Source organism: Trypanosoma rangeli (genome assembly GCF_003719475.1).
Source record: "Trypanosoma rangeli strain AM80 chromosome Unknown Tra_15.4_contig_00039, whole genome shotgun sequence".
In the NCBI taxonomy this organism is placed as follows: domain Eukaryota; phylum Euglenozoa; class Kinetoplastea; order Trypanosomatida; family Trypanosomatidae; genus Trypanosoma; species Trypanosoma rangeli.
In genome coordinates, this window is record NW_021705781.1 from 55,370 (window position 1) to 66,519 (window position 11,150).

General features: G+C 55.3%; 7 protein-coding genes across 7 annotated transcripts in view, besides 7 other annotated features; 1 reads left to right on the plus strand and 6 right to left on the minus strand.

Annotated features, from left to right (window-relative positions):
• Window positions 1–241, plus strand: part of TraAM80_01851 (uncharacterized protein) — a gene marked incomplete at both ends in the record, with an annotated part of 498 nt that extends 257 nt beyond the window's left edge. Inside the window, one exon of the mRNA XM_029378879.1 lies at window positions 1–241. This exon is cut by the window's left edge and continues 257 nt beyond it. Within this exon, the coding sequence (XP_029241357.1) occupies window positions 1–241 (241 nt within the window).
• Window positions 242–369: 128 nt separating this feature from the next.
• Window positions 370–392: a microsatellite.
• Window positions 393–758: 366 nt separating this feature from the next.
• TraAM80_01852 (putative chaperone protein DNAj) lies at window positions 759–1,343 on the minus strand (the record flags this gene model as incomplete). The annotated part of the gene is made up of 1 exon (XM_029378880.1): window positions 759–1,343. One exon carries the CDS (start codon window positions 1,341–1,343, stop codon window positions 759–761), a length of 585 nt encoding a protein of 194 aa, XP_029241358.1.
• A 350-nt stretch (window positions 1,344–1,693) lies between these two features.
• Window positions 1,694–1,717: a microsatellite.
• Window positions 1,718–1,819: 102 nt separating this feature from the next.
• On the minus strand, window positions 1,820–4,843 carry TraAM80_01853 (uncharacterized protein; the record flags this gene model as incomplete). The annotated part of the gene is made up of 1 exon (XM_029378881.1): window positions 1,820–4,843. The coding sequence occupies one exon, from the start codon at window positions 4,841–4,843 to the stop codon at window positions 1,820–1,822; it is 3,024 nt and encodes a 1,007-aa protein (XP_029241359.1).
• A 420-nt stretch (window positions 4,844–5,263) lies between these two features.
• Window positions 5,264–6,523, minus strand: TraAM80_01854 (uncharacterized protein; the record flags this gene model as incomplete). Its single annotated transcript, XM_029378882.1, has 1 exon — window positions 5,264–6,523. One exon carries the CDS (start codon window positions 6,521–6,523, stop codon window positions 5,264–5,266), a length of 1,260 nt encoding a protein of 419 aa, XP_029241360.1.
• A 63-nt stretch (window positions 6,524–6,586) lies between these two features.
• Window positions 6,587–6,619: a sequence feature (A-rich).
• Window positions 6,620–6,984: 365 nt separating this feature from the next.
• Window positions 6,985–7,016: a microsatellite.
• A 165-nt stretch (window positions 7,017–7,181) lies between these two features.
• Window positions 7,182–8,009, minus strand: TraAM80_01855 (uncharacterized protein; the record flags this gene model as incomplete). The annotated part of the gene is made up of 1 exon (XM_029378883.1): window positions 7,182–8,009. The coding sequence occupies one exon, from the start codon at window positions 8,007–8,009 to the stop codon at window positions 7,182–7,184; it is 828 nt and encodes a 275-aa protein (XP_029241361.1).
• A 268-nt stretch (window positions 8,010–8,277) lies between these two features.
• Window positions 8,278–8,311: a microsatellite.
• A 475-nt stretch (window positions 8,312–8,786) lies between these two features.
• Window positions 8,787–9,191, minus strand: TraAM80_01856 (leucine-rich repeat protein (LRRP); the record flags this gene model as incomplete). Its single annotated transcript, XM_029378884.1, has 1 exon — window positions 8,787–9,191. The coding sequence occupies one exon, from the start codon at window positions 9,189–9,191 to the stop codon at window positions 8,787–8,789; it is 405 nt and encodes a 134-aa protein (XP_029241362.1).
• Window positions 9,192–10,295: 1,104 nt separating this feature from the next.
• Window positions 10,296–10,330: a microsatellite.
• A 99-nt stretch (window positions 10,331–10,429) lies between these two features.
• TraAM80_01857 (ADP-ribosylation factor-like protein 16) lies at window positions 10,430–11,002 on the minus strand (the record flags this gene model as incomplete). The annotated part of the gene is made up of 1 exon (XM_029378885.1): window positions 10,430–11,002. The coding sequence occupies one exon, from the start codon at window positions 11,000–11,002 to the stop codon at window positions 10,430–10,432; it is 573 nt and encodes a 190-aa protein (XP_029241363.1).
• A 108-nt stretch (window positions 11,003–11,110) lies between these two features.
• Window positions 11,111–11,150: a microsatellite.

Genomic DNA, 11,150 nt, shown 5'->3' on the forward strand with positions numbered 1-11,150 from the left:
GGTGGCACTGCGGCTGCTGGAGGTGGTGGCGGTAGTGCGGCTGCTGGTGGTGGTGGCACTGCGGCTGCTGGAGGTGGTGGTGGCACTGCGGCTGCTGGAGGTGGTCGCGGCACTGCGGCTGCTGGAGGTGGTGGTGGCACTGCGGCTGCTGGAGGTGGTGGCACTGCGGCTGCTGGTGGTGGTGGTGGCACTGCGGCTGGTGGTGGCGGCGGTGGTAGCAACATGTGTTGGAGTGCCTTAGTGCAGGGTGAAGAGAGAGCGGAAGCAAAAAAAAAAAACGGTCGTACGGCGCTACACAAATCAGCAATAAAAGCAGTCCACCATGCCACCTCAATGCACTCCACATACATTCGAGCACATGCAGCCGACCACACACACACACACGCACGCACGCGGGGAGACAAACACTACCCCGAGCCCTCCTCTTGAGCTGTCAGTTGGCACAAATCGTACGTTTTCTTCTTTTTGGTGCCACGAAGGATCTTGTAGGCATGAATGATCCACTGCATCGTGTTCTTGGACTCGTCGCTGTCGCGGTAAACCAGATCAGGGTGGTGGCGCCGTGCGGCTTTACAGAACGCGCTCGCAATGTCTTTTGCCGTGGTGTTCAGCTCCCGACCGCTCAGGCTCAGCAGCTGGTAGAACCCAAGTGGGTCGACATTCTCCAGGCCCGTCCGTCGCCTGTTCTTTGGGTCAATGTGGCGCTTACTTTGCGCCTCATCCCGCGCAGCCTCCTCCTTCACCCGCTGCTCAAATGCCTACTTTCTGCGTGCCCGCTGCCGCAGCTCCTCGCGATACTCATACTCAGCCCGCTCCTCATCCTCCAGCGTCCAGCGATAGCCGTTCTGGTCAGAGAAAAAATACAACATACCAGTTGTCTTGAGCTCTGCCATTTGCCGTGCCTGCTCCTTCAGGAAGCGTAGGGTGAGCAGGTAGCGCCTAATGTACACGGACGCGACCGCCGATGCAATTACGGCTGCTGTCGTCATGCCGGAGTCTACAACCGGGGCCAGCGTTAGCATGGCGGCCATCCCCTCCAACTTTCTGAGAAGTTCAAAGCACAAGATCAGCATGGAGGGGACGTGTGTGCCAGCCACACACCGTTCCACAGCGGAGAGCGGGTGAAGGTATGACGTGGAAACCTGATTGAAGACGTGGTGCTCGCCAAAGGGGTAGTGAGACTCGTAGCTCGGCCTCTCCACCCACACGAGGCAGTGCTGCAGCGTCAATAATGCTGGATCCTTCTGGAGCACATTGGCGCGGAAACTGCCGCTCGCCGCCGTCGTGCCAAGCCAAACGGGCATCCAGCGCCTCTTCCTCGCCAACGTGGAAGGGGATGTCATGCACCTTCCTATCTAGACGCAGATTACATCTCTCTAGGTGATCCATCGAGTGGGCAAATGCCGCAATGTTGGTTTTCCCCGAACCTGACGGACTATCCTCCTCAAAGAGACCCATCATCGTGCGCCGTTGGGTGAGGGACGCGAGTGGTGCGCTGAGAGGGCCCACAGAATGTAATCACACCACAAATCGCAGGCACAATGGGCTCATCTCTGCTTTTTTGTTCTGTGCCTCTTCGCATGGTGCATGGGGGGAAAAAACAGCAACAACAGTGGGGAACAGATGCAACGGAGGTTGCAACGCTCTTTCGGATTCGTCGTATAGCAGAAACAGTGGTGGAAATGAAACAATGCCCCCCCACCCACCCCCCCCCGCCTCTCCGGACCCGTACTTGCACACACTCCCTCACACACCCATTGCATATTACATCAGAGGTGAAAATGCAGGAGAAATCACAAAGCAGGGCGTGAGTCAACGATCAAAGTAGTTCCACATGTACGCCACCCTCAAGAGAAATGAACGGCGTGGGGCCCAAAACCAGCGTGTCACGCATAAACACTAAACGCAACTTCTCCACCATATCAACAATAAATGCGGCAAGTTTGCGCGACAATGGCACAATTGGGTCCGGCCACCAGTACATGCAGGCCACACCAAACGTCTCAAGAAAGAGGGAGAAGCACATTTCTCCGGCAGGAAGAGATGGAATGCGCCCCTGCACCACCTCCAACATCTTCAGAACTTCGTCTTCAGACATAAAACGTGCTTTGCGCTGGTACCCAACACGGCTGGAGTCAACTTCGTTATCCGGCAGAATAAAATTGCAGTCCACAAACATTCTCAGATACATCGTATGCGAGAGACGTGACATGAAGCGTCCGCAGCCCTGAGCCTTGCGAAATCGCCCCTGCAGGCTCTCCACCATCTGACGATTCATGTAAAAGAAGAACACGCGAGCCAGATCGTGCCTAAAATAAGCCACGACTCGCTGTGGCTCCGGTTCGTAGAAACTAGATGTGACCGGCAAAGCATTCTCCAGCACTGGAAACCGGAGACCCGAGAGAAAGTGTTCGGTCGCCTCAACGATGCCACCCGTGTGCTGCGTCACCGCAAGACGCACAAGGATCTCCGTGAACTGGGCAGGCTTCACGTCGCGTAGCTCAATTTCTTCCTGAGCCTCCTCTAGCGCCTTCCTCCGCCCCTCATCCTTCGCGCTGGAGCGCCATAGCGCGGCGAGATGTGGAGAGGTGACTGTGTCGAAGATTTGCATCACCACCAATGGAGAAAAGGGCTCTTCGGTCAGCCGGGTTTCCTCGGCGAAGCGCCAAAACTGCTCCTCGCCCATCTTCCGTGCATCCGCGCCGGCGAAGTGGTAAAAGTGGGAGACAATAAGCTGAATGTGCTTCCAGAGCACACCTCTAAGCACCGTCCGCAAAAACGTCTTCCATGCCTGCGAGTTTGGTGTTTTGACCCTCGCCCGGAGGTCCTCCGTGTTTTTTGCGCTAATGCTTGTGAAGGTAAGAGCTGTGCTTGATGTCACGACGTAAACGGGCCGCCCCCGAGCTCGTTCCCGCATAATGTGGTCGGCCTCCTGACCTATCGCCACGCCACAGTGCTGGAACTTGTGCTCATTTAGCACATTGGCGTACAGCTCCTCCGCCCACAGCTCCAGTTCGCTTCCCCACTCACTAACTTTTAGTTGGAGGCCTTCTTCGTTATTAAAACCCATGCTAGTCGCGATGCTCTCGTCTGTACCACCACCATCAGCCTCAGCCTCAGCCTCAGCCTCAGCCTCAGCCTCAGCTTCAGCAACACTAGCATTCTCCTCATCATGCGTGGCAGCCGCAGCAGAAGCGGTGGTCGGGGTGGCGATGGAGTTATTGGCGCTGGGCCCATACCGCGCCACCACGTCACTAACAATTCGTCGTGCCTCGTCTATGTACATCACCCGCTTCTCGCGGACGTGAAATAAAAATATCTCTGCGACGGAAGCGGCTATCTTGTCTTCCCGCATGTGGTCAAAGTCTTCCGGCCCCAGGGCACTGACAAGCGGCGTGCTCGCGGCGAACTGACACACCCGAGCCAACCGCTCGGGTTTGCTGAGGCCCCTCAGCCACATCGGCAGCTTCGGGGGCGCGACGGTGACGACCTGGTCCTCCGCAAAGACATGCTGCAGCAGAAGCAGATACGCCTCACCATTGGAAAAGTCTGCGGCGAAGTTGGCTACCTGCAGAGTCCGTTTGGTCCGTCGCCTGGAGTAGATGTGGTTGCACCACTTCAACAGAAACTTGTGGCCGGGCGGAAAGGTGTCCTCCTCCACCGTCGTGGCATCCAACTTCTTTGACCTGGGTTCCTGCAGCGCCTCGTCAAGCCAACCGTCCGTCACCTCCGCAACGCGAAAACGGGCGTCAATCGATTTCCTCAGCACGCAGCGTTGCCGCTGCACGAGCTTCACCAGCTCTCTGACACAAACCTTCATACGCTCCCGGTGCTCCTTTTCTCTGAGGATAAGCGTCTCGTTGAGCTCCTCCACGTGCTTCTGCAGCTCTTCACGCTCGCTCATGAACATCAGAATATCCGCCTGCCTCTGTTCACAGCTCAGCTGCAGCTTATCTGCGCGGAAGCACTGCATCTGAAACTGGTTCTTTGCACTCTCTAGCTGGTATGCTGCCTGGTGCAAGCGCTCTGTCAGATACTCCGTGCGGGAGGATTCCACAGCGGTCTTCCACCGAAAGAAGGCCGCCTGCATACGCAAGGATTTTATTCTTTGTTCGTGGCGGATGATTACATTGCGTCGAAGCAGTTCGTCTGCGCGACGTCGTCTAGTGAACACCCGCCACGCCAAAAACGATTTTCGTTTGCTCGCATATTGAATGTATTCCACGAGCGCGAGCACAAATTTTTTCCATTGCAGGATCACTGGTAGCGTGCGCTGCAACCGCCCTGAGAGAGCCTCAATGGTGGCGTTGCCCACCACAAGGTCCTGCATGTACATGGAGTGGGAAAAGTACGGGTTGTCGCGGAGCAGATTCCGGTCATTCACAAGGACTTGTATCGCAGGGGAGACGTGGTCGAGCCTTTGCTCATCGTAGTCTCGGTATATGGCGGGAAACAAGGCATCCACGAGGGCCTTCATCACCCATGGCCTAGAGAAGGTACCGCATAGAAGCTTCATAGCCCAGGACGCGGCCGCGGCGCGTGCCTGCGGTGTGACACCTTCCTGGAGAGCAATATCCCGCAGCACCGTCTCAACAAAAAGTTCCACGGAGGTGAACTGATGGTAGCGCTGCACGTGGTGCAGAAGAAGCTTGGCGTAGCGGTGGCGCTCAATCTTCGTGTCTGTGCCCACATCCGTTTCCGCATCGGGCTGCCGCGGGGTGGCACCAGTGGGAGCGGCGGTGGCAACAGCAGCAGCAATCTTGGCGGTGCCACCACCGGCTACGCGGCTCGGGGGCGCCAGCTCCGGCAACAAAACGGGCTGCCGGCGCTTTGACAACGGCATGGTCCGCCCGTCCCCTGCGGCCCCACGCTTTGCAATGTTATGCAGCCTTCCCTTGCACACTCTCACTGCGTGTGCCAGCCCCCTCTTTTTTTTTCTTTGGCTTGATTCACCGCACTTCACGCGAGGAAAAACAAGGCACTGGTCAGGTTGACAAAGCGAGGCGGGACCGGCGGCAACAACGCATCACTTCTGCGCCAATGCAGAAGGCAAACAGATGTCAGAAAGAACCTGTAAACATACGCCCTGCTACACGCATAGCAGTTGGGGAAGGGAAAAATCAATGGTAACAAGAACATGCTGAAGGAAACAAAACCCACAAAGAAGCAAGCTCACAATACATCTCATGACTTGGATACATAGCGAAGTCACAGACACGGTCGTTGTAGCGGGTAAGCGACATCCATCTCACACAGGGCCCAATCATTCCGCCATTGAATTGCTCATTTCATCCTCCCTTTTCTGCCGTCTCTCCCGCTCGTATGCGGCAAAGGTGAGGTCACAGTTCAAGCGAAGGGGTGCGCGGTTAGTCCTCATCTCTTGAATGCCTTGAATCAAATGCCTGATACTTCCCTTTACCGCATCCGTAAACCACTCACCGTCATGGGCAATAGAAGTGGGGGGTGACACCGAAAGATCTGTCACTTTTGCTGTGCTGATGCCACCGCCTGCATCATACATCGCAATTGTCTCATTCGCTTCCTTTACATCTGTACTTTGTGCTACTTCCAACCCCACGTTTTCCGCTACCTGCCTTTGACCCAACATATCTTCCTCTGCTAATATTTCCTCTGATTGCTCTTCCACAGCTGTGACTGAAGGCACACAGTGCAAAGAGCCAGCAGTGAAGCTGCCGTCTAGTTCTCCTCCTTCTACACGTGCTGTCCCCAGCAATGTATTGTTCCTTGGAAGCGAAAACGGTGCCAGTGAGATATGCTCGTCTACCGCAGGGCGGGGCAGGTGCGACGGGAAAGAATGGGTAAGAGAGGCGGATTGATCGTGCGTGAACGACTGCGTCGGTATGCATGGCTCCGTCGACGCCAACGGGGTTGTGGAACGCAAGCAAAATCGGCGCTCCCGCACATCGCGGAGGGTGGTCCTTAACGCCGGGAGTTCACTGTCGTCAATGTTCTTTCGCTTCAGGGACTTGAGGGTGACTTGCCTTTTCTTCATCTCGGAGAGCGTCGCGTCAATCAGGGAGGCCTTGGCGGCAGTGGACATGTTCGCGCCTTGGCGATTCGGCGCCGCCGGGGCATCTGACCTTCCATTGGGCCGCCTGCCGTCGTGCGACGAGTTCGCATGATGGGTTTTATCCTTCACCGCATCGGCCATCTCTAGCGCAAGCGTCTTAAGGGCTAAGAGCCGCTTGAAGGCGTCCCCCGCCCTTGGGTAGGGGTTCTTGTCCGGGTGCACCAAGAGCGTCCAGCGTTGGTAGGCCTTGTTGACATCCGCAGGCATCGCCCCAGCCCCAAACAGGGCCCCGTGGGTGACGGCGGGATCTAAAATAGCCTCAACAATGTCCGCGTACCGGTGCGGCAGAGGCACAGCGGAGGGGTCGGCCAGGACTCTGCATATACGCGCCATTTTCACGTACCTGGGATGCAGCACCATCAGATTGCAGTAGAAGGTGGCCGCCGCTTTTATGTCACCGCTGTCAAAGAAACTTTTGGCGACAGCCTCCATCGTTCGTCTTCACGCTGGCCCCCCGCTCACTCTCAATCACATACCTAGCACCAGAGCATGCAGAAGCAAAAAAAACAACAAACAAACAAACACACATATGCATACCATGATTGTCAATGAAGTAGTACTGCGGATGTGCGAAAGCAACAACAGCAATGAAGCAAAGGGAGGATAAAATGCATAATCATTTGAGAGAATGGTACTAGAAAAATTTGTGCCTCCCCTCTCATCTTTCCTGCGCGTCTGCGAGTGCACTTCCCTTTCTCCCGCGCTTTGGTGAGAGAGTTTCGCTGTATGGCCGCACGCAGGCCGCATGACGCGAGTTTGCCCACCACGCCGGTGGGCGACTCTAAAGTAATTTCCACAAGCCCACCGCCATCCCCCGTAGCTCACCTCCCTTCCCCGCAACAGCCATCACGACGCCCACGAAGCAACCTTTCCGTACGTAAATTATCTCTCTTTTTTTTTTGTTTGCTTCTTGTTGTTGTTGTTGCGGTGTTCCCCGTGCGTGCATTACGCCGAACAGGCAGCAGCCACACAAGAAGGATCGGAGGTTGTCACCTCCCCCCGCCTTTCTACCCCAACGACGCAGGCACCCTCCCCCACAAAAAAAAAAAAAGCGAGACACATTCAGAAGGGGGAAGCAAAACAGCGGCAATTAGAACCACTTACCGGTGCGGTCAAACTGCTTGCGCAGGGCAGCTGCATCCTGTGAGTCTTTTCCGTAGCGTGTGCCATCCTTCCGCATGACCCCAACCACGATGAACGCGTGTGTGTTGAGTGATTGCACACCGTCGCCAAGACGAACCTCAAAGACGGGGTATTCGCACATGGTCTGCCACTCTTCTGCCTCATCTGGCCGCTCACGGTACTCACACTTGTAGGTGATCTGCAGCCAGTCCTCCTGTGCCATCTGCCCCATGTAGCAGTTCACCAACTGGAAGGAGTCCAGCTCTATCTGGTACGTGTTATTTACCGCCTGCATCTTGAGGGCCTTCCAGCTCTTCCTGGAAAAATTCTCACTCATTACTAACTTGATTTCGTTGCAAATACGACTCGCCTCTCCGTGTGTCGTGAGGCGCTGCAGCACCTTCAGATCCTCCGGATTAAACGAGTGCGAGGTCTTCTTCAGCAGCACGAACAGCTTCTGAAGCAACTCTGGATTGAAGTCTGGGCGGCGTTCGACAAGCTTTCGCATCGTCATGAAGCGTCGGAACGCCTTCTTGAGGCCAGAAATTGTCGTGTAACGGATGGGCGTGATGTCGGGGTCCATGATGCAGTCCATTGACGCAAACCGCATCTGCTTGGACCACTGCTCCTTGTCAAAGTCGTAGTCGGTACGCCTCTGCGAGGCCGCCTGATTTTCCGCTTCCCACCGCGTCTGAACGCTGCGGTTCACGTTGAGTCGTCGGCGCTGCGAAAGTAGCGCCTCAGGGCGCAGGGCCCCGCCCGCGAGAAGTGCTCCCACCCGCGGCCTGCACAGCATTGTGACCTTACCTCCCTCTTTCCAGTTTCAGTTTTTATTGTTGCCTCCTCCTGGGCCCGTCCGCACCCCGCGCCGCTACGAGAAGGAAGCATCAGAGCAAAGTGGCAAGCAGCGCACTGTACAGCAGAGACGGCGGCGGCGAAAACACAAACACAACTGGAACCGCACACACGGGCGCACAATAAACGTAAACTTTGATGCAGAGCAAATTAAACGTATCACATGAAACAGAACAAGGTGAGGTGATTGGCACCTCAAGCAATGCAGGCACACACACACACACACACACAGACGCGAACACAGCAACAGTCAAAAAAAAAAAACCCATTGCGCTATTATTTACATAGCCTCTTTCGAGAGAGTACGTCTCTCAGGGAAAACAGGCAAAGTCACGTACCCCACCAATGAAGAACTTCCATCATTCCCCCCTTTCTTTTTGCCTCTTGTTTGGCGTACACGCAAGTTGCACTCAGCACGGCGCTTTAACCGCTTAAAGATGCAGCGGCGGGTGTTGGCGGTGGTCTTGGCGAGAACGCCAAACAAGACACGGGCGAACTCAATGAATGTGAGGGTACCGCAGAGTTTCCAAGAGCGCCGATGAGGCACTGCACGACAGAACGCTAGCAGGCTTCTTCACAACGGGTACCCAGCTTGGCAGCAAGCAGAGGCTTCCCTCCGTTACGGCTGTGTAGGACACGTCGATCTCCTTAAGACCTGACATGGATGACAGCACACCAATGGAATGAATGCATAAACAACCGCCTATATTCAAATAGTTCAGCGATGGACACATCGCGCAAGCCCCGCAATGCCTTCGTCGTCGACGTTTGTGCCACGAAGGTCAAGAACCTGTAACATTTGAAGCCCACCGAGCGCGTTAGCGCCGCAAATGTCCCAACTGTGTGACAGGCTTAGGTGTTCCAAGTTTTTGCAACGGGAGAGGCCCTCCATGCCCCCGTCACGCACGCCACACCAGGATGCGTTCATCCACACAAGTCTTTTGAGGGAGCCCAGTGAGTTGAGGGAAGTGACGAGAAAGCACCCAGCGAGATCCAGATGAGTTAGCGCGGGGTGGTGCCAACAACCGCGATGGCACGATCTGTGATGCCGGAGTTGCGCAGCTTCAGCACCCGGAGGCGCGCCATGCCCTTCATAAAAGGAATACCACAAATAAAAGCACATCCGGAGAGATCCACCTTCTCCAGCAAGGGACAGGCGGAAAGCGCAAGCAGAGCGTCGTCGTCCACCCCAGTTTTAGACAAATCAAGACTCTTCAGCGAACGAAGATGTCACAACGCCTCCACCCGTGTAACATTGCGACAGGAGCGGAGCTCGAGGTGCTTCAAGGTGGCACAAGCTGCAAGAGGGGAAAGTGCTTCGTTAAGTAGCGTGACCTCTGGAATAAGCAGACAGCGAAGACACGCAATTTTTTCACTTCGGTGAGGTCTCCAATAGAGCTACGGAACGCAAAAGAAAAGAGCTACTAATTTGCAGCCATTAACATGTACCTGCCGCCTAATCCACCACAACGTTTACTTTAGGTTTGACGGTTGCCCGCACCAGGCGCCGCAGTGGGGCAGCCACACCTCACCTCCCCCCCCCCAGGTGGTCCCTACCGTCCCACTGCGTCACTGTGCTTCGATGCAGCGGCCTACAAACGACACGCTCCGCTGCCTGCCGGGTGGCGTCAGAGGCTGCGAGAAAAGCTGGCGGATGCGCCAGCAGATATCCAGCAACGTCTTAGAGAAGTCCGTTGAGGGAAGACACACCTGAGCGGGGCCCTGTCGCATGCATTCCCCCCCCCCGCACACCCTCGTTCTCTTCCTTCGGTCCCCGTCAGTCCTTATTGATGTCTGTTTCTCTGCCTTTGCCGTTCAACGTAAAGGTGCTGTCCGTGATGGGCTGCAGCGGCCACAGAAGGAAATCATGATGTGATTACAAGAGAGAATAACACAGTAAAAAAAAAAAATGCAAAAAATGAAAACATGAGGCCCAAGTCACACACACTGACGTACCAACAACAACTAGAAAAAAAAAAGTTTCTCTTAGACGTCTTCAATGTGTGTAGCTGAGGTGACAACGCAGCTCAAAACCATGCAGGAGACGTGCACTGCACCGCCGCTTGAGAATAAAGCTCCTCCCAGCCCTGTTGTGGAGAGGCTTGAGAAAAGACAAGATTCATCCGACAGCCACCACACGCTCACATGAAAGCCATTCCACCAGTGTGTAAAGGAACCAATGCACTGCCAGCAAAAGGAGGGGCTGGGATACATAGAAAGAGAGAGAGTGTGTGTGTGTGTGTGTGTGTGTGTGTGTGTGTGGGCCCGTGCGTGCCGAGATTCTTCCACGAATACATTCTTTCCCCTACCTTTGTATTCTTTGACCTTTTCTTCCCTCCCCTTCAACCACCTCTCACAAAGTCAGTCGGAGAACGCCATGCTAATGAGCCACTCCATGACATCCCCGAGCCCCAGCCCATTCCAAGAATCAACAGCAAACAACTGTGTGTTTTTGCACGTCTCCACTGGTAGGAAAAACCCCAACTCCTCTTCTGTCATGGCATTCTTTGCAAGTGCCTTGTTCAGCAGCACCACCGTCGGCCAGTCGCGGCATGCCCCATCGGAGCCCTTCAGTCTACTGAACATGACAGACGCCATAGGGAGCAAGTGCGGCGACAACGCATCCACAAGGAAGATTAAGGCAGGCTTGACACCCTCCTTGTCTTTGATGGAGTTCTCCCAGGAGCGAATAAACCTCTCCCACAGCGAGGCCAGTTCCCCGCCCACCTCGCGGAGTTCCACTGTGCGGGGCAAGACCTTTTGCTGCGGCGCCTTAATGCCGAGTAAATGCACCTCCTGCCCCTGCGTTGGGGCGTCGTGGATCGGACGGGCCTGCAGAGTGCCGCTTTCGCACATGCAACTGAGCTGCCGCAACAGGTTTGTTTTTCCCGAGCCCGAGGAGCCAAGCACGTAAACGACGAGCGAGCTTTTCATGACCCGCCTAGCATGTCACGCCTTTTCTTTCACCCAGACACAAGACGTCAAAAAAGAAAGAAAAAGTTTCAAGGGAGTACAATGCGTGGACTGTGCAAAAACATTCATAGAGAGAGAGAGAGAGAGAGAGAGAGAGAGAGAGAGAGAG